This window comes from Pteropus alecto, unplaced genomic scaffold, assembly GCF_000325575.1.
Source record: "Pteropus alecto unplaced genomic scaffold, ASM32557v1 scaffold185, whole genome shotgun sequence".
Taxonomy (NCBI): Eukaryota; Metazoa; Chordata; class Mammalia; order Chiroptera; family Pteropodidae; genus Pteropus; species Pteropus alecto.
Window position 1 is genome coordinate 4,848,429 of NW_006438088.1, and position 18,624 is coordinate 4,867,052.

The window sequence follows — 18,624 nt, forward strand, 5'->3', positions numbered from 1 at the left end:
TGGCTGGTAGCTTAAATCCAACCACAGCGAGAGTATTTATACCAAGGAATGGAAAATGTTATACATCAGGCTCTTCCCTCCCCAGCCTCTAGATAAGCTGTTTGTTAAACATTTGCCAGTAACCACTGGTTACTAACATTTTAAAAAGTAAGAACAGAAGAAAACATAATAGGAAGTCTCAGAAAGCCTTGCCCATATGATGATAAAAATTGTTTTGTGAAAGTTCTGTTTCACTTGTATGTGTGTGTGCATGTGTGTCCATACATGCACACACATGCATGCTGGCAGGGTCATGATGCAAAAGATTTTTTTTTTAATTTACAGTAAAATAAATTTGAAAAGCACTGATTTAGGAAACTGAATTAAGAGAACTTGGCGATTTACTGGATTTAGTTAGTGAGGGAACTGTGACGAGTTAAGGATGAATCATAGATTTCTGGCTTGATTAACTGGGTGGAGAATGCTGCCCTTTCCTGAGACAGAGAATGCTGTAAGAGAGTTGGTTTGAGGCGATGACGCGTTCGGTTTGGACATGTTGAATTTGAGGTCTCTGTGAGATATCTAAGCGGAGCTATCCTGAAGGCAGCGACATGGGTTCAGACTGTAGTGAAAAGACTAATGTGGCAATACAGACATTGAGTTCATTGGCAAAAAAAAAAAGATGGTGGTTAAAGCCACCAGAACAGATTGAGATCGCCCGGGCAGAGTATAAGGTATGAAGAACGTGAGTCCATGAGGGAGCCCTGAAAAGGATCAAGATTTAAGGGGTTATTCGAGGAGGATGAGGCAAAAGGGAGACCAAGACAGGTGGGCTAGTGACATGGAAGGCAGAAAAACATAGTTTTGAAGCCGGCAAACACGTGGTTCAAGGGTAGAGTAGACAATGTCTGTTAGGACAGCATCTTTGAGAATTGAGAATAATTAGAAAACTGAATTCCCACCTATAAAGTAGAAGCAAGACGTTCAGATTCCAAGTGGTATATGTATCTTTTAAATCTACTTTGGATGTTGAATGGGTATAAATGATATATAGTAAGTAAAGAAAAATCAGTCTTGGCAAACTCAGTAGCTCTTTGTGCCATATGGCCAAATGTCATCCTATCACATAAATCCTGAGTTGTGGTGGTCACTGGAGCCCTCCAGGAGCTGTATTGAAGGAGTCATACTGTCCCTCCCTTTGCTATCTCTGTCACCCTTATTTAATCTGGACAGACATACTTATCTATCTTACTACTGATGACCTTTCAGTTCTTAAGAATAGTTTTATTTTAAAAAGGATTTAAAAATTACTTTCATTATTCTTATTTTGATAAGGAGCTAGGCTATTTGGCAGCTAGACTATTAAGTCATAAGACACAGGACACAGATTTATATGCAGTAACAGCTGACAACCAATGCCATTGACTTCTTAGCGACAGGCACTGTGCTAAACGTTCTACATGAGCAACTCTTTGGGGACAGCATTACAGCAGTACCATTTTACAGATGAGGGCACTGAGGCTCCAGGAAGTGCAATAAGTGGAGAAGCAGGGATACATACCTCGGTGGTGTAGCTCTGAGCCTCTACGCCAGGCTCCCCTAGGATACAATGGATGAGAATAGGGCTCTGGATGGCTTTTAAAGTGCTCAGAACAAAAAACGATCCAAGTCTAAAATCTCTGTGTAAATTTTTTCTTGTTTTCCCACCGACTCTAAAAGTAATTCATGCTCGTTATAGAAATGTGTGAAATACAGAACTGTTTGCAAGATGTAAGATAAGTCAGTTTGGGTGAAGTTTTAACACAAGACTGAGTCTCCTGTAAAACTCAGGAATCAGATTTTATAGCTTCACCAGAGGAGAGGAAAACCACTGCAGGAGTAAAGTAATAAACACTTCCTTCAGAGAAGGCATTGACTTACTTCTTAAGAAACAGCCACACCATACACGCATTTAGACTACTGGAATTTACTGCACTGCTTGGCAGGCAGCATGTGCCCCAGGGTGGGGTGAGATAAGGGATGTGCATCACCTTCTCACATAGGAGGTCTCTGTGTGTCTCACATGGCACCTCCAACCTGTTGCTTCTGAAGGACTTTTCAAGGGCCATTTTGACTTTGGGCTCAAATGCTGACTTCAGAACTGACCCTCACCCTTTAGATCTAAGCGTGTCATTGTAGAACCATTCTAAATGGCCCCTTGGACCATGTCTTGAGTATTGACTCCATGGAGACTGGTTCTTGTTACATTGTTGAAAATCTAGAATTCTACTGGAGTTTTCTGGAATTCATGTACTCATTCATTTATTCAACGAACATTTCTTGAGCCCCCACCTTGTGCCAGATGGGGCAAACAGCAGTGGCGATGCAAAGGTGTGCCCTTGAGGAGATCATGGTGCAGAGGGGCTGCCAAGGTTCCTATGAAAAGACTGTAGGGCCCAGGAAATATGACAAAGGACGTCTGCTTAGGTGGGAACAGGGCTCTGGACACAGGGCTCAAAAAGTTCTCTTTGGTGCTATGTGTGGAAGTACTGGAGAATGAATGCATCGGTGCACAGGCAAATGCTGGATGGAAGAATCTCATCTGAAGCAGTGGAGAAATATCCTCTAGCTCAACTACAGAGATAATTTTAGGAGTTACATATATGGTTATATAATCCTTCACTTACTGTGGGTTTAATAGAGTATTCTTCAAGGCCATCTTTAAAGTATAATCATGATTCAAGATTCATCAAAGACTTTCCAAGTTTCTCATTGGAGCTGGCCCAGATTTACAGAGCCTGGGCTGTATCTATACATCGGGGCTGTCTTTACGGGTGTGCATCCTCTGCAGTGCCTTGTGGCCCTCTGCTCAGAAGCGCCCCACACTAGCTTTAATGCTCTGCTGTCACTGTCTTGAAATTCTTAATAATTTTTGAACAAGGGACTCCACATTTTTATTTTGCACTGGGCCCATCAAATTATGTAGCCAGTCCCGTCTACATAGCTATGTCATCTATTCTTTGGATATATTTCCAGCTCATTCACATAGTAGTAGGTCACTTTGAAGATTATGTCACTTCTTGAGCCTCAGTTTCCCCTTTGGTAAAGCAGTATAAACTGCCTACTTTAGAGATGCAGTCATCAGATAATGTAAAGTTCTCAGCACCATCGATTTAGGTTAGATAAAAAAAAAAAAAGTAAACATAACAAACAAAAAATTTTTCCATTGCTGTTCCTTAGGCAGAAATATATAATATTTTTCTGTACTTCTCACACACAAAGATGTTTTCACGGTTACAAGTCTCTCCACCCATCCCCGGGGAAAGAGGCAAATTGTGCGTGCCTCCCAGACTGAATTCCTGTAATGAAGTAATGAGGGAATGTGTTTTCTTCCTGATTCTCAATCATAAATATCAGAATAATTTATCCACATAGGAAGGCCAATAATCTGCTTCAAAATATCTTTCTCCAACACATGTCCTGGCATATGTCTAAACTGATTTCAAATGATTTGCTTCCTCTGAGTCCCACTTTCCACAGCCTACCTGGTCTTACAGCGATGTTTCTCTGGAAAGAATTCAATTCGAATTTCCCATGGTAAAATTCATACTGATTTTGCTTAACTTTAATCATTTAGACGTTCTCAAAGCATATAGGTGCCAAGCATCAAAGTCGACTCATTGAACACTGCAGGGAACATGTGTTCCTTCTGGAGGGAAGCGGGGAGTGTAGTCAGCAAGAAAATCTTACGGCCCAAGCGACCATCGGGGTTGGCTGCGGTAGTGAGAAACAGAGGTGTTTAAACTGCCAGCTCTGGAAGGGGAGGAGGCACATCCTAAATCCCACAACAGAAAATCACAATTTTCCATGTTTTGCGGACATGATCTGTAGTGTCTCTTTAGTACATTTTGTGCTTCTCCTTCTAGTAGATTCTTATTTCTAGGATTACAAACAATGTTCTAGTTATCCCTGCCATGATTACATCTTTCATGATCCTGCAATCTCCCTGGACTACCAATCTTTCTCTCTTTAATTGCCAACCTTCTTTAATAGCAAAAATTCCAGACATTTCTTGAGCTCCCACTTCGTGGCAGTGCCCAGTGTCAAATTACAGTGAGGCCGTCTCTGTATTAATCGTCACATCTGTCCTTTGCATGCTGCTTCTACAACTGCTAAATGTTTATTTTTTCTTTCGACAAACATGTACCAGTGTCTAGAATGTCTCAGACACGTGCATGTAGCAGGATATGAAGTAGATGTGGTCCTCGCCCTTGTGACAGGGTTCCCAGTCTAACAGTGATACAGACATCAGATGACACTCTAGTACTATGTTCTTATTAGTACGAAGGAGGAGTGGTAGAGTCAATTATTATTTTTTTCAAGTTGAGTTGTAGGGTTCTTTTTTTTACCTTCATTTTAATTTTTTGTCAGAATTAAACCATCAAAAGTTCTAGAAAGCTTGCATATCAGAAACTCACTGCTCCATCTAACTGCAATTTTTAGTCTCTTTCCATGCCCTCTCTTTCTCTTCAGAGGAACCCACATTCAACAATTTCAGCTATTTCTTTTAGCTTTTATATCCATATTTCTTAAAAATAGCCTTATATTGCTGTTTCTTAATTTATCGATTTTAGATATTATCTTCTGGCTTCCTAACACGAAATATATGGGTTCAGAACTCTAACAACATTCCCATTTTTTTTTCTTTATTCACCAAATATATTTATATCACATTCTGGGGGCCTAAATCAGTTTTCAGTATTTATTTTTTTTCTTTATGCTTTTGGTGTTATATCTAAAAATTTTGCCAAACCTAAATTCCTTGTATTTTCCTCTGGAAGTTTGCAGTATTGAGTTTTGCATTTAGGTTTATGATGCATTTTGAGTTAATTTTTGTGAAAGGCGTAAGGTTTGTGTCTAGATTCAGTATTTTTTCTTTTTCATATGGACTTCCAATTGTTCCAGCACCATTTGTTGAAGATATCCTTTCTTCACGGAATTGTCTTCGCTCCTTTGTTTAATATCAGTTGACTACATTTAGGTGAATCTATTTCTGGGCTCTGTATTCTGTTCCATTGATCTTTGTGTTTATTCTTTTGCCAAGACCACAGTGTTTTGATTACTGGAGCTTTAGACTAAGTCTTGAAGTCAGGTAGTCTCAGTTCTGCAATTTTTTCTTCTCCAATACTGTGTTGGCTATTCTGGGTCTTTTGCCTTTCAACATACTCTTTAGAATCAGTTTGTCAATCTCCAACAAGTAACTTGCTGGGATTTTGATTAGGCTTGTGTTGAATATATAGATCAAGCTGGTAAGAATTTACATCTTAACAATATTGGGTCTTCCAATCCATGAACATAGACTATCTATCTCTCCACTTCTTTCAACGTTTTAATTTTTGTATATAGATCTTGTATATATTTTATAAGATTTATCTCTAAGTATTTTATTTTTTGGTGCTATTTTGAATGTTATTGTTTTCAATTACAAGTAGCAACTGTTCATTTGTAGTATATAGCAAATCAATTGATTTTTTTGCATTCTATCCAGTGGCTAATTAGTTCCAGGAGTTTTGTTGTTGTTGTTGTTGTTAATTCTTTGGGCTTGTCCACATAGACAATCATGTCATCTGTGAAAAGACAGTTTTAATATTTCTTCTTAATCTGTACATCTTTTAGTCTCTTTTCTTGTCTGATTGCACTAGTTAGGACTTCCTGTACAATGCTGAATAGGAATGGTGAGAGGGGACATCCTCGCCTCATTCCTAATCTTAAGGAGAAAGCATCCAGTTTTCCTCCATTTTGTTCTGAAGTGTGCATTGTTTGAAATAAATCTAGCTATACCAGCTTTACGTTAATTAGTATTAGCATGTTATATCTTTCTCCGTCCCTTTTCTCTTAGCCTATCTATGTCTTTAAATATAAAGTGGGCTTCTTGTAGGCAACACATATTTGGGTATTTTTTTAAATCTACTGTGAATCTTTGCCTTTTAATTGCTGTATTTAGACTGTTCACATTTAAAGCGATTATTGTTATAGCTGGATTAATAAATACCCTGTTTACATTTTCTCTTTATTGTACTTTTTCGTTTCTTCTTTCTCCTCTTTTATGTTTTCTCTGGTTTTAATGATTTTATATGCTTTTGTCTTCTCTTTTAAAATATCAATTATACTTCTTTTCGCATTTTTTCTAGTGTTTCCCTAGAGTTGCAATACAAATTTTGAACAAATTAAATCCACTTTGAAATATCAATTCGTAGGTAGTGCAGATATCTATTAACAGGGTATGCTCAATTCTTCCTTTCCATACTTTGTAACTTCATTTTCATTCATTTCACTTATCCACATACTATAATCACCCATTACATTGTTATTATTGTATCTTTGAATAACACTTCTCTAATAGATCAATTCAGAATAAGAAAAATAAAACTTTTATTTCACCTCTACTTATTCCTTTTTCTATGTTCTTCCTTTATGTACATCAGATTTTCTCAGCTATATGATTTTCCTTATTCCTGAAGAATATCTTTTAACATTTCTTCTAGGGCAGGTCTGCAGGTAATGTGGGCCCTCAGTTTTTGTTTGTCTAAGAAAATCTTTATTTTGCCTTCACTTCTGGAGGATAACTTTGCAGTATATAGAGAGTTCTAGATGGATGTTTTTTCTTTTAATACTTCCAGTATTTCACTTCACTTTTCTCTTGCTTGCAGTGGTTTCTGATGAAGAGGAAGCTATAAATCCTGTTCTCCTTCTTCTACAAGTAAATAGTGTTACCTCACCTCCATCTCCCACCCTAGCTTCTTTCATGATTTTGTCTTGGGTCTTCTGCAGCTTGAATATAACATTTGTAGATTTTTTGATACTTATTCTACTTGTTATTCTCTGAGCTTCCTGGATCTGGATCTGTGGTTCGGTGTCATCATTTCTGGAAAGTTCTTGGTCTTTATTATTTCAAGTATTCCTTCTGCTTTGTTCTCTCTTCTTCTGGTATCCCAACTTTGGGTATGTTATACCTTTTAAACTTGCTTCACAGTTCTTGGATATTCTGTTCCATCTTTTTCATTCTTTTTTCTCTTACATTTCAGTTTGAGAAGTTTCTATTGACTATTGTCAAGCTCATTGATTCTGTCTTTGGCTGTGTCCAGTCTACCAATGAGCCCAGCAAAGGCATTCTCCATTTTTGTTAGTGTTTTTGATTTGTTTGCTTTTACTATGAGAGCCCTTAAAATATTAATAATAATAGTTATTTTAAATTCCTTGTCTGATAATTCCAAAATCTGGGCCATAGCCGGTTCTGATGCTTGTGTTGTCTCTTTTGACTCTATTTTTTCTTTACTATTATGTTTTGTAATTGTTTTTTGAAAGGTGACATCGTGTCTCTGGTACTAGAAATTGAGGTAAATAGAACTTTGTTACTCTGGCTAGAACTTTGGCTGTGTTGATGCTTGCTATAGCCATAGGTGTCAGAGGCTTCAATGTTCTTTAGTGTCCTTGTTTCTCTCTACCTTTTGTCTTTAAGTTTCCCTAAGAACTCCTTCTTAAATTGAGTCTGTGTCTTGTAGCTCTCTCAATTGTAATCAACTATTATACCGGAGCCCTGCTGATGTGGTGGTTGGTAGCTGTGGGATGGAGATGTGTTCTATAATGATGTGGTTAAATCTTAGTCTTTTAGTGGGCCTGTGTCCCTGGACTGTGAGAAAGGAAAGCAGGATAGGGCTAGAGTCGGATAGCTGCCCTTCCCACAGGTCTATATCGTTCTGGTGAAGTCTTTTCCCCTTCTCATATGGGCTTTGTTGTTTAGAATGCTCTGGGTATATTTTGAAATGGTTACTTTTTCACTCCCCTTGCCAGAAACACAAGGGTTTTACTTGGCATTACACCACTGGTCTCACTCGTCTTTGAGTCTCCATCAGCTGGCACAGACAACGTAGTGAGTACTGTATAAAATTTTAATACAAATAGATCAGCAAATGAAGGTAAATCCATAAAGAGGATGGTTTAGAATTAAAAAATAGAAAAGATTTCCACCTGCACACTGGTAACTGCATTCAAAATGAAGAGCAAGTTTACATTTATATCTATTAAACAAAGGCCAATATGTTGATTTTTGCTAATTTATAAAATGGGAAATCGGTGATGCTTTGCACACTCCAGAAACAACTGGCAGCCTTCTTCCTTCCAAAAGAGTGGTCTGGTTCACTGTTAGGTTTCTGGGAGCAGCAAGAGACTCTCAGGCTGGCTCTGCCTCGGGCCTGGCTCTGGAGGCTCTGCTCCCGCTCCTTCCCACTCATAGGTCTTACTTCTTGATCAGTAAGTTCCCATTGGTTTTTAGTCCTGCTGACAATGAATTTCTCCTTTGCCCTGATCTGATTCTTGTCTGTCCACTGGGAAAGCCCACATCCCCGCTATCATCCACATCATCCAAAAGGTGAATGGTTGCTTCCCAACAACTTCAAACCCTCAACCCTTGATTCAGTTTAAATTTCTTTTATCTCAATCCTGGATTCTTTTCATTTCTGCCTCACTGGCCAAATTAATATCTAATTCCTTATTAATTCTTGTTCTCCATCAAATTTTTCTTTGAAAAGTATTTTAAAATATGTGTAATATATGGCAGAAATTTTACATACTGCCATGCATGTTACACCTACTTAGACGATTTATAACAAAGACTAACACTATAAAGGGAAGCCATACAATGCTTTGTGAAAATTTTATAAATTAAAGTAGCCAAAACTGAAGCACTAAAATCTTACCAGTTATAAACATTCACAGATCTCCTAGTTGTGAGAAAGAGAAAAGTAAATTAAATTAAGATTTACAGTTTTTATTCTCTCCTAAGTGGCAGAAGCAATGCTTTGGCAGGACTGTATGGAAGAACAGATGCTAAGCCTTAGTAAATTCTTCTCTTTATTTAAATGACTGAGCACCAGTTGACTTTCCTGGTAATCTCTGTTAAAACAAGACAGACTACATAATAAAGCTCCCCTTAGCTGCTAAGGGTCTCAGATAATCGACTCACAACCAAGGGGAAGTGACACTTAGCAGAACGTATTTATTTTAAACAACAGAGACAATGAGCAAATCCAGGTGTTGAGTCAGTAGTAAAAATGAACACATACACGAACACATCAAAAATCCAAAGCTATTTTCATTCCTCAATGTTATCCTATATCTTGAAAAGCCGTTTTCTTTTCTTCCATAGTTTTACAGTGCAGTCTTACTAGTATATGATCATAAACCTGTCTTTCGTAAGAATCAGCACTGATGAAACAATTCTATTCGTCATGTAGCTCCATTTGTTCCTAGAGCAATAATATGAGAACACTGAAGGTCATTAATAGGACATAAATGTAGTAAGATCAAAGGGACACTAGTCTTGCTAGGTAGAAAATTGCCTGAGAGAAAATCTGAGTAGACAGCATGCCCTCCCTTAGCGTTGCACCCAAAGACCAGCTTCCTGACTATGCTGGCACTACCAATATTCAACTTCTTTTCATTAAGCAGTGACACAATAAGTATTTGGATACTGTCTATGTTACAAATGGAAATAACAAAAGAAGGACTGCTACCATGGAAACCTACCTGATGGCCTTTGTGGTGAGCTCCTTGGTACTTGAATGCAAGCAAACCCCACACAACAAAGGGCATAAAGCTTCTATGCAAGAGCACTGATTAGTAACTTTAATGAATGCCTTGAACATTGCAATCTGAGGCAGCATTATTCTTGTCCAACCTCATTATTAGATAAGCACAGAAGAACCTGCATTAAGTTATATTTTGGATTGCAAAGCAAGAGTCAATTTAAGGCCATCTCCCACTATTTGTCTATTATAAAAACAAGTTCCATAGTTAGTTTAAAGATGCATACTCTTGGAAATAAACTATTAAAAGCGAACTAAAAAGCTGGATTGTTGCCTGCTGTATTTCAATAGATCAAACTCATTTAATTTTTATGTGTTAGATATTTCTTCCTCCACACAGTGCCTTCCTCAAAAGAAATTCATTCAAAGGCTTAGATCATAACAATGTTTTAAATGTAGCTGTATTTTAGATGGCTGGATATTTTAAAGAAGGATTTATTTAGTCAAGTTCAGGTGATATCCCTATTAACTCTATATGCTGTTAAAAATCCTGATTTTCCACAATTTAATATTTTTTTGGAGTGTACATAGCCAAATTTTAACAGAGCTAAGAAAAAATGAGATAAAATCGATGATGATGGGAGGAACATATCACTAGTGGTTCTCTTTCTTTTGAAAACATTTTCACTTTCTCCAATGTCAATTAAGAGACTATGTCTAATGCTAGATTATATTTAAAATCCTGGTTAGTATCCTATTCTTCTCTACCTATGTCTACTTGAGTGAATAGCTTCTTCCCATTTTGTTCTAGAAACCTTCATTCAAGAATGGAACACCAAATGTGGACAAAGAAAGAAAATTGGAGAACTGATAAGCTAATATTCTGAAAGATTTATTTTCAACTTTGATGGAAAACTTGTCCAGAAATACAAATAAATATGTTTTGACAAACATCGATCATTCCAATTCTCACTTATTTTGACAGCTGCGAAAATTCATCTCTGAGGAGTCACAACTGCTATTGTTTTAAAACGAAATCCACATTACCATCCTACCCTACTTAGCATCTTTGACCCTCATGGATTCATGGTTTTGAATATGTGCATCACTTATTCTTCCCTCCCTCCCTTCCTTCCAATTTGCTGAGCCCATTATATACTCGGTAGTGTCAGGCACAAGCTTACAGCCAAGTGGTTGTGCAGGGTGAGGTTTCAAAACCCAGTGGTTTAAGGGCTATGACAAGGTGACTGGGGGATGCCATGAGAGTACTTGGAAGGTACACCCAATACGAACCCAGAGTGTCAGGGGTGGTTTCCTGGAGGAAGTAACATCTGATTAGAGACTCAAAGATAGACTGTGAGTGGGGGTGAGACCTAGAAGAAAATGATCCCCAGACAGAGAATATTGCAAATGTCAGAGGTGAGAGAGATCAAAGTAGGTTCATGGAACACAAGAAGTTTAGTAGAACAGGTGTGTGGAAGAGGCAGAGCTCACTTCGCTGGGTTTTGTGGGCCATAAAATCATATGACTATGCAGCATTATTCTGTGGTCTCAAAATTGACCAGGCCCTCTCTGTGGTCTGAATTCCTTGTATTCCTGTTTGCTCTTTCTCCCTTTAACTATGTGAATTCTTCATAACTTCACATGTCCGTCTTTAGTCAAAAAAGTGGAAACAATCCCCAAATGTCCATCAATTGGTAAATGGATAAATAAAATATGGTATATTCATACAATGGATTATTATTGGGCTACAAAAAAGAATGAAGTACTAATACATAATACAACATGGATGAACTTTGAAAACACTCTAAGTGAAGGAAGCCGGACACAAAAGGCCACATATTGTAGGATTCCATTTATATGAAATGCTCAGAATAGAAAATCACTGTGAGGGGCTAGAGGGGCTGGAGGGAAGAGAAAATGGGGGAGTAACTGTGTAAAGTATGTGGAGGTTCTTCTTGGGGCAATAACAATGTTTTGGAATTAGATAGTAGTGATGGATGTACAACTTTGTGAATATTCTAAAAATCCCTGGATTGTATATTTTAAAATGGAGGATTCTATGCTATGCAAATTACATTTCTATTAAAAACCCAGCGATGGAGAGGTGTCGATAAAACAAATTTGGCAATATTTTATTGGTAATTATTGAAGCTAGGTGATGGGTAATAGGAGTTTATTATATAATTCCTTCTTTAAAAAAAAACAAAACAAACAAAAATTCCCTCCCATGTCATCCACCTTCCTTCTTGCATTTTGATCATTTCACATGATGAAGAAAATAGAAGCTCAGAGATCACCATTCATTCAGCTTGTGGTCACCAAATCTCAACATTTACTTATAGCCTTCATTCAATCATTCATTCATTTCTGTGTTTAATAAATTCTGTGAGCCAGACATTCCGTGAGGAGGTGGGGACAACAGCAACGAGCATAAGAGGCATCGATCTCACTCACAAGTCTTCACCACGTCTAATGAAAGCCAGACATTCAAGAGTGATTCCAAATAAGCAATTGGGAGGAAGAAGCACAGACCCACACGAGATTAGGGAATCCGTAAGCTTTCCTGGAAGACGTGATGTATAAGGTAAAATCAAGGGCAGGTGGGAGTTTTGCAGGTAAAGGTGTTGGGCTGGGAATAGAGTGCCAGGTGAGGGACGAACATTGTGAATGTCTTGAGGTAAGGAGGAGCATGGTATGTCTGAAGGATGGAGAAGTCGAGTGTGACTGAAGAGTAGAGGGCGAGTGGACAAGGACAAGAGGTGAGGTGGCACAGGTAGGCATGGTAAGGTCATACAGGGCCTTTGAGGGCACTTAAGGATCCCAGCAATACAAAGCTCTCCAGATGCTGTCACTGCTTCACTCCCACTTCTTCTCTGTCTACATGCATGTGGCAAATGAAAGAATCAAGAAGTCACTGTTCTTTTCCTCAACGAGTGGCTCAGGCATGAACAATGGTGCCTCTGTTAGATACAATAAGAACTGTGCCTGGTTACCCCCAGTTTGTCATTGGCCAAGACACCGGATGTCACAGTAGGTATGGGGCAGACGGAGAACCATATGGATGATGAACCCAAATGAGAGAGGTGTACCTTCCATGCTGCTGAACGTGGCTCTATTTCTTCTGGGTGAGATGGGGAATCAGACATAACATCTTTTGCAGTGATTCTTGTTGGTCCTGAGACTGAACGTGGCTCTATTTCTTCTGGGTTAGATAACATCTTTTGCAGTGATTCTTGTTGGTCCTGAGAAACACCGTTTTCTCCTTAGTGAAATTCCTGTGAAACTCAAGGCCATAGGTCCTACTTGACACCTTCAGTAGTCCAGTTACACCTGCTGCTGTTCTGGCTGTATGACTCTAGTCATATACTGCTGGGTGTAGAGAGTCATCCACATAATGCCCATCTATGAGGGTGACACCTGCTTCATGTTATCCTATTTCTGGACACGGTTAGTTGAGACTTGGAAAAATATTGCTGAAGATCGTGAGAAAAAAAGACAGCTTCATTATCACAGCAGAGAAGGAAATTATACACGATGTCAAGCATAAGTGGTGCTGCCCTAACAGGATGTCAAACAGGAGCTACTGCTGCCAGCTGTGCTCCCTGGAGAAGAGAAATGAGGTCCTAATGTCAGTAAAGGATCTCTGGCAATCAGAGGGTCTCAGATCCTGAAGCTCCTTCTTGCCATCCTTCTTAGGCATGGAATCATGGCATTCATGAGAACACTTCCAATTCAACCATAAGATGTGATGCATATATTGGAAAAGGGGACCTATATGCCAACACAACATGCGCTGTCTGGTCTGATGGTATTCCCATGTACTCTGGTGTTACTGACTTTAGAACAAACAGATGTCATAGCCTTGGAACCAACCACGATGAAAATTAAGATGATCACTCCTTCGAGTGCAAGTATAGTGTCTTGACCTTCCAGCAGATGTGGATGAGCAGCAGGGCTCCGGTGAATTGGGCCTGTCCATTGGCTACTGTGAATACTTTTAAATGGTCTGCTGGCAGATGCACCGCACTTTCAGTACAAGTCAGTTCACAAGTACAAGTTTGCCCTAGCAGAGGTATACGTCTTATGTTAGACCCATCCACCTGGAAGATGCCTTTTTTAAAAAAGACAGATATCCTGATCTGATAGGCAGGCAGATAGCACTACTTCACATTGTTATCAAGTTAACTATTTATTTATAATACATTTTCTAAAATTCTGTACATACCTTTGATTTAAAGTTTAGTACATTTAGTTGGCCATTTTGTGTGACAAAGGTAGGCTAAGGGTACCGTATTTATGGAAAGGAGCTGGCCTCATGTGATGGTTCTTTGGCTGACTGACAATTTCTTTTAGGGCCCGATCACATCTGAACAGAGTTCGAATGACCATTCTTGGATTTCTCTAGAGGCTGATATGAATTTATGAATGGATTGTCACTTCCTTCTTGCATTCTTCCCACAGAGCTAGAAAACACAGTTAATCCAAGGCTTCAAACTCCATTTTCTTTCTTATCCAATGTTTTTCCAGCAGGATATCACAGGACCAAATAACTCACTATAGTCACGAAACGATTTGTATTTGTACTTGCAAATTTATGCATTGTCTTAATTTACGTAAGGTTTTTGTACGTAATTCTCAGCTTTTAAGGATGACTTACACATCCTGTTTTTCGACTGTCATGTGAGAATATCACAGCCCAAGGATATATCATGGTATTAGGAAAAATAAAAGTGCTACCCAAAAAAGGGGGGAAGGGGAACCAAACTGGGAACAAAACACTATCGAAGAGTTTTAAGTAGGAGAGTTGACATGACCAGGTTTGCATTTTAAAACAAATTCTCTGGCCAAGAAGTAGGATATGGGTGAGAGACAGTGTAAGAAAGTTTGCTCAGAGGATCTGAGCATTGGGAAATGAGTACATGAATGGTGCTCATCAAGGGGGTTGAGAAGGAGCAGCCAGAGAGAGCACGGCTTCATAAGAAACGGGTGAATCGACCAACCGACTGACCAAGCAACCAACCGCCCAAACAAACAAAAAACTGGTTCAAAGTGGGATCTGTAAAAGAAGTAGAATTTAGATCATAGTGACTGGAGGAGGGAAAATGTTGATGGCTCCAGGTGCACTGATTTTCCTTGACTGCCTACAATTCTCTCTGTCTTGCCTCTAGGCCATGTTTTTTCTCTGCCTGGGACATTCTTATCCAGCCTTCATATGGTTAATCTTACTCACCATCAAGGGCCAGCTTCCATGTCACTTCCTTTGGGAAGCCTTTCATGACCTTGTAAGTCTGGGTTATGGAATGCTCCCCTGAGCATCCTGAATCCCCTGTATTTCTATTATAAATAACCCCCTATCAACTGTATGGTAATTGCTTTTTTATTTTCCTTATCCTTCAACAAACTGTTAGCTCCTTGAAGGCAGAGATAAAGAAAGCTTTATACATTATTTACCCCTGTACCTAGCACAATGCTTGACACATAGTTGGGACTCAAAACGTACTTGTTTGAGAGTTAATAAACTTAATCTTGAGCCAACATGGACCCAGATCTTTCAGATTATGGGAGAATTAAAATGTTATGATAATAATAATCAAGCTAGTTCCTTCTCTTTGAAAAATCTTAGGTAAATGGATCTACTTCAATGTATAAAGTCAAAGTTTTGCATACATATTTTAAACCAAATTTCTCTTCCCATTTCCATTTTATCTCAAACAAAAGGTATTTTTGGCTGTAAATTTTTTTTTGACTCTTGGGGAATAAACTCAAGTCTGGTGTCGATATCTCCTTATCTGAATATTTACTTTATTTTCAGTTTTATTTTGTGCCTCCTGGGATCCTGGCCCTGCTCGGTGCTGGGGGAGACATAAATGTCTGGGAACCTTCCAGTTATTGTAGGATGTGGAAACCATCTGCCAAACGTGTGACTGGGCAGGGCTTGGGTCACCTTTAAGGTGTTCACATAATCCCTCCCAGGTAGCCACCAAAGATGGTCCGAATCTTCAACATGCTCTCATACCACCAAAGACAACTAGAAGGCTATAATTTGGCTAATAAATGGATTCTTCTCTACTTGAAATGTTTTTATTGCCTGCCTTGGGTCATTTCCCATATAGGAACTCGCTGTGGCAGGAACACATCTGTGAGGTTCCTTCTAAAAGTCTATCAGCTTCAGTGGGCAATTTAAATAAGTCAGGCAAGTGGGAGAAGAGGCTATAAAGCTGAAATTCAATATTAGAGAAATGGATGGTAGAAGTATTATAAATACTTTATATGGTTACTATTGAGCTAAGGGTAATATATATATATTTTAATTTCCCCTACATTATATGCTTGCATTTAAAACTCATATACTGCTACAAATTTTTTATTAAGCATTCTATTTTAAGAATAAGTTCTCTGACATTTTGATTGACGTGGTGTTTAAAGAAAATGTGTTTGTATTACCCCTTAGAAAACTGCAGACCAGTTTATTTTCTTTCAATTCAGCTGTTCATCTTTCTCTTGCTCTAGATCATTACGGGAGGAAATTTGGTGGCAGACTTTGAAAAAAAAATTAACCAAATAACCATATAACTACAACTGTATTTTAAACTCCCTAGATAGAAATAAACAGGAAATTACAGTAGTGTACCACAGAGAGGCTACACCAAGACTTTGGAATCCATGAAGGCCTCCCTGAGAAAGAGATATTTAAACTGAGACTTGAAGGATAAGTAAGATTTGGAATCAATAATTGTGGGAGACAGGATTGGGGGAGGGGCTAATCTTGAGCCAACATGGACCCAGATCTTTCAGATTATGGGAGAATTAAAATGTTATGATAATAATAATCAAGCTAGTTCCTTCTCTTTGAAAAATCTTAGGTAAATGGATCTACTTCAATGTATAAAGTCAAAGTTTTGCATACATATTTTAAACCAAATTTCTCTTCCCATTTCCATTTTATCTCAAACAAAAGGTATTTTTGGCTGTAAATTTTTTTTTGACTCTTGGGGAATAAACTCAAGTCTGGTGTCGATATCTCCTTATCTGAATATTTACTTTATTTTCAGTTTTATTTTGTGCCTCCTGGGATCCTGGCCCTGCTCGGTGCTGGGGGAGACATAAATGTCTGGGAACCTTCCAGTTATTGTAGGATGTGGAAACCATCTGCCAAACGTGTGACTGGGCAGGGCTTGGGTCACCTTTAAGGTGTTCACATAATCCCTCCCAGGTAGCCACCAAAGATGGTCCGAATCTTCAACATGCTCTCATACCACCAAAGACAACTAGAAGGCTATAATTTGGCTAATAAATGGATTCTTCTCTACTTGAAATGTTTTTATTGCCTGCCTTGGGTCATTTCCCATATAGGAACTCGCTGTGGCAGGAACACATCTGTGAGGTTCCTTCTAAAAGTCTATCAGCTTCAGTGGGCAATTTAAATAAGTCAGGCAAGTGGGAGAAGAGGCTATAAAGCTGAAATTCAATATTAGAGAAATGGATGGTAGAAGTATTATAAATACTTTATATGGTTACTATTGAGCTAAGGGTAATATATATATATTTTAATTTCCCCTACATTATATGCTTGCATTTAAAACTCATATACTGCTACAAATTTTTTATTAAGCATTCTATTTTAAGAATAAGTTCTCTGACATTTTGATTGACGTGGTGTTTAAAGAAAATGTGTTTGTATTACCCCTTAGAAAACTGCAGACCAGAAAGTTCTCTTTATTTTCTTTCAATTCAGCTGTTCATCTTTCTCTTGCTCTAGATCATTACGGGAGGAAATTTGGTGGCAGACTTTGAAAAAAAAATTAACCAAATAACCATATAACTACAACTGTATTTTAAACTCCCTAGATAGAAATAAACAGGAAATTACAGTAGTGTACCACAGAGAGGCTACACCAAGACTTTGGAATCCATGAAGGCCTCCCTGAGAAAGAGATATTTAAACTGAGACTTGAAGGATAAGTAAGATTTGGAATCAATAATTGTGGGAGACAGGATTGGGGGAGAGGTGGGATTGAGTGGTGGTATGAGAACATGAAAGCTTTGATGCTGGAAGTAACATGTTGCTCTTGACAAGCAGAGAGGAGGTAACTGTGGCTGGAGCTTGTGAACAAAGGGAGGAGAAGGTGAAGCTAGAGAGATCAGAGGGGTCAGGTAATGTAGGCCCCCATAAGCCATGGAATGGAAGAATGGACTCTAACCCTAGAAGCCATGAGAAATCATCCATACTCTCTGAGCAAGGGACTGGCATGATCATATGTGTTTTTTAAAGATCACCCAAGAATCCTGCAGATGGACAGGGTTCCTAGCTGTGGGGGAATGTTCTATGCAGTGGTTCAGGAGAGAGAACTGAAGCTGGCACCATGGTGCTGGCAGTGGAGAGGGAGCAAAGTGTAAGAATTCTAAAGTACTTTGGAGGTCTAGAAGCCAGAAATTGGTGAATGACTGTAGTAGGCCCAAGAGAAATGGGTTGAGGATGTCTCAGAGATTTCTGGCATGAACAACTAGGTGGGTGGCAATGCTAAGGGATACAGGTTTGAAGGCGTGATTGGGAAAGTAGGTTTGAAATTGGCATGAGTTTGGTTTGAAATTGCTGAGTGTGAGAGGCATGTGAATGGGTATCAGGAGAAAGATCTGAGCCGGGGATCTGGGATGGAGGTAGTTGCAAACAAAGAATGAATGGATTTACTTAGGGAGAGTAGGTAGTAAAAGAAGAGGGCCTAGGTTAAGAGGGTAGATCTTAAGTATTCTTACCACCATAACATTTAAAAATTATTAAATAAAAAAAAAGACAAGACCGAGGGCTGAGCTCCAAAACACTTCAACAGCGAGGTCTGAGTAGAATGGGGAGAGCCAGCAAATGATGCTGAGAGGACTCATTCCCTTCTCCCACCTTATCTGGTGGTCCTTTTAAACTTAAAAAACAAACAGAAGTGATATTTTATATACTTGAGTGTTGTCTGGATTTTTAAAGTGAGGAGTGTACGAGTGAGTGAGAATTATTTAAAGAAAGAGAAAGGATTCTCAAACCCTTGATAAAAAACATTATGTGCTCTATCTTACAGAAAATATAGAAATA

At 38.6% G+C, this 18,624-nt stretch overlaps 1 protein-coding gene across 4 annotated transcripts in view; it reads right to left on the bottom strand.

The window, feature by feature from the left end:
- Positions 1 to 18,624, bottom strand: part of AIG1 (androgen induced 1) — a 207,904-nt gene that overhangs the window by 12,335 nt on the left and 176,945 nt on the right. The window contains exon 5 of one of the 4 annotated variants that reach the window (XM_025049307.1): positions 12,776 to 13,018. The exons of 2 other annotated variants lie outside the window; for them this stretch is intronic. In XM_025049307.1, the coding sequence (XP_024905075.1) occupies positions 12,994 to 13,018 (25 nt within the window). In that variant the 3' untranslated portion in view covers positions 12,776 to 12,993. Of the gene's footprint in view, positions 1 to 12,775; positions 13,019 to 13,825; positions 14,009 to 18,624 lie in introns of those variants that run through there. One more of the 4 variants, XM_025049305.1, reaches the window with a different exon arrangement.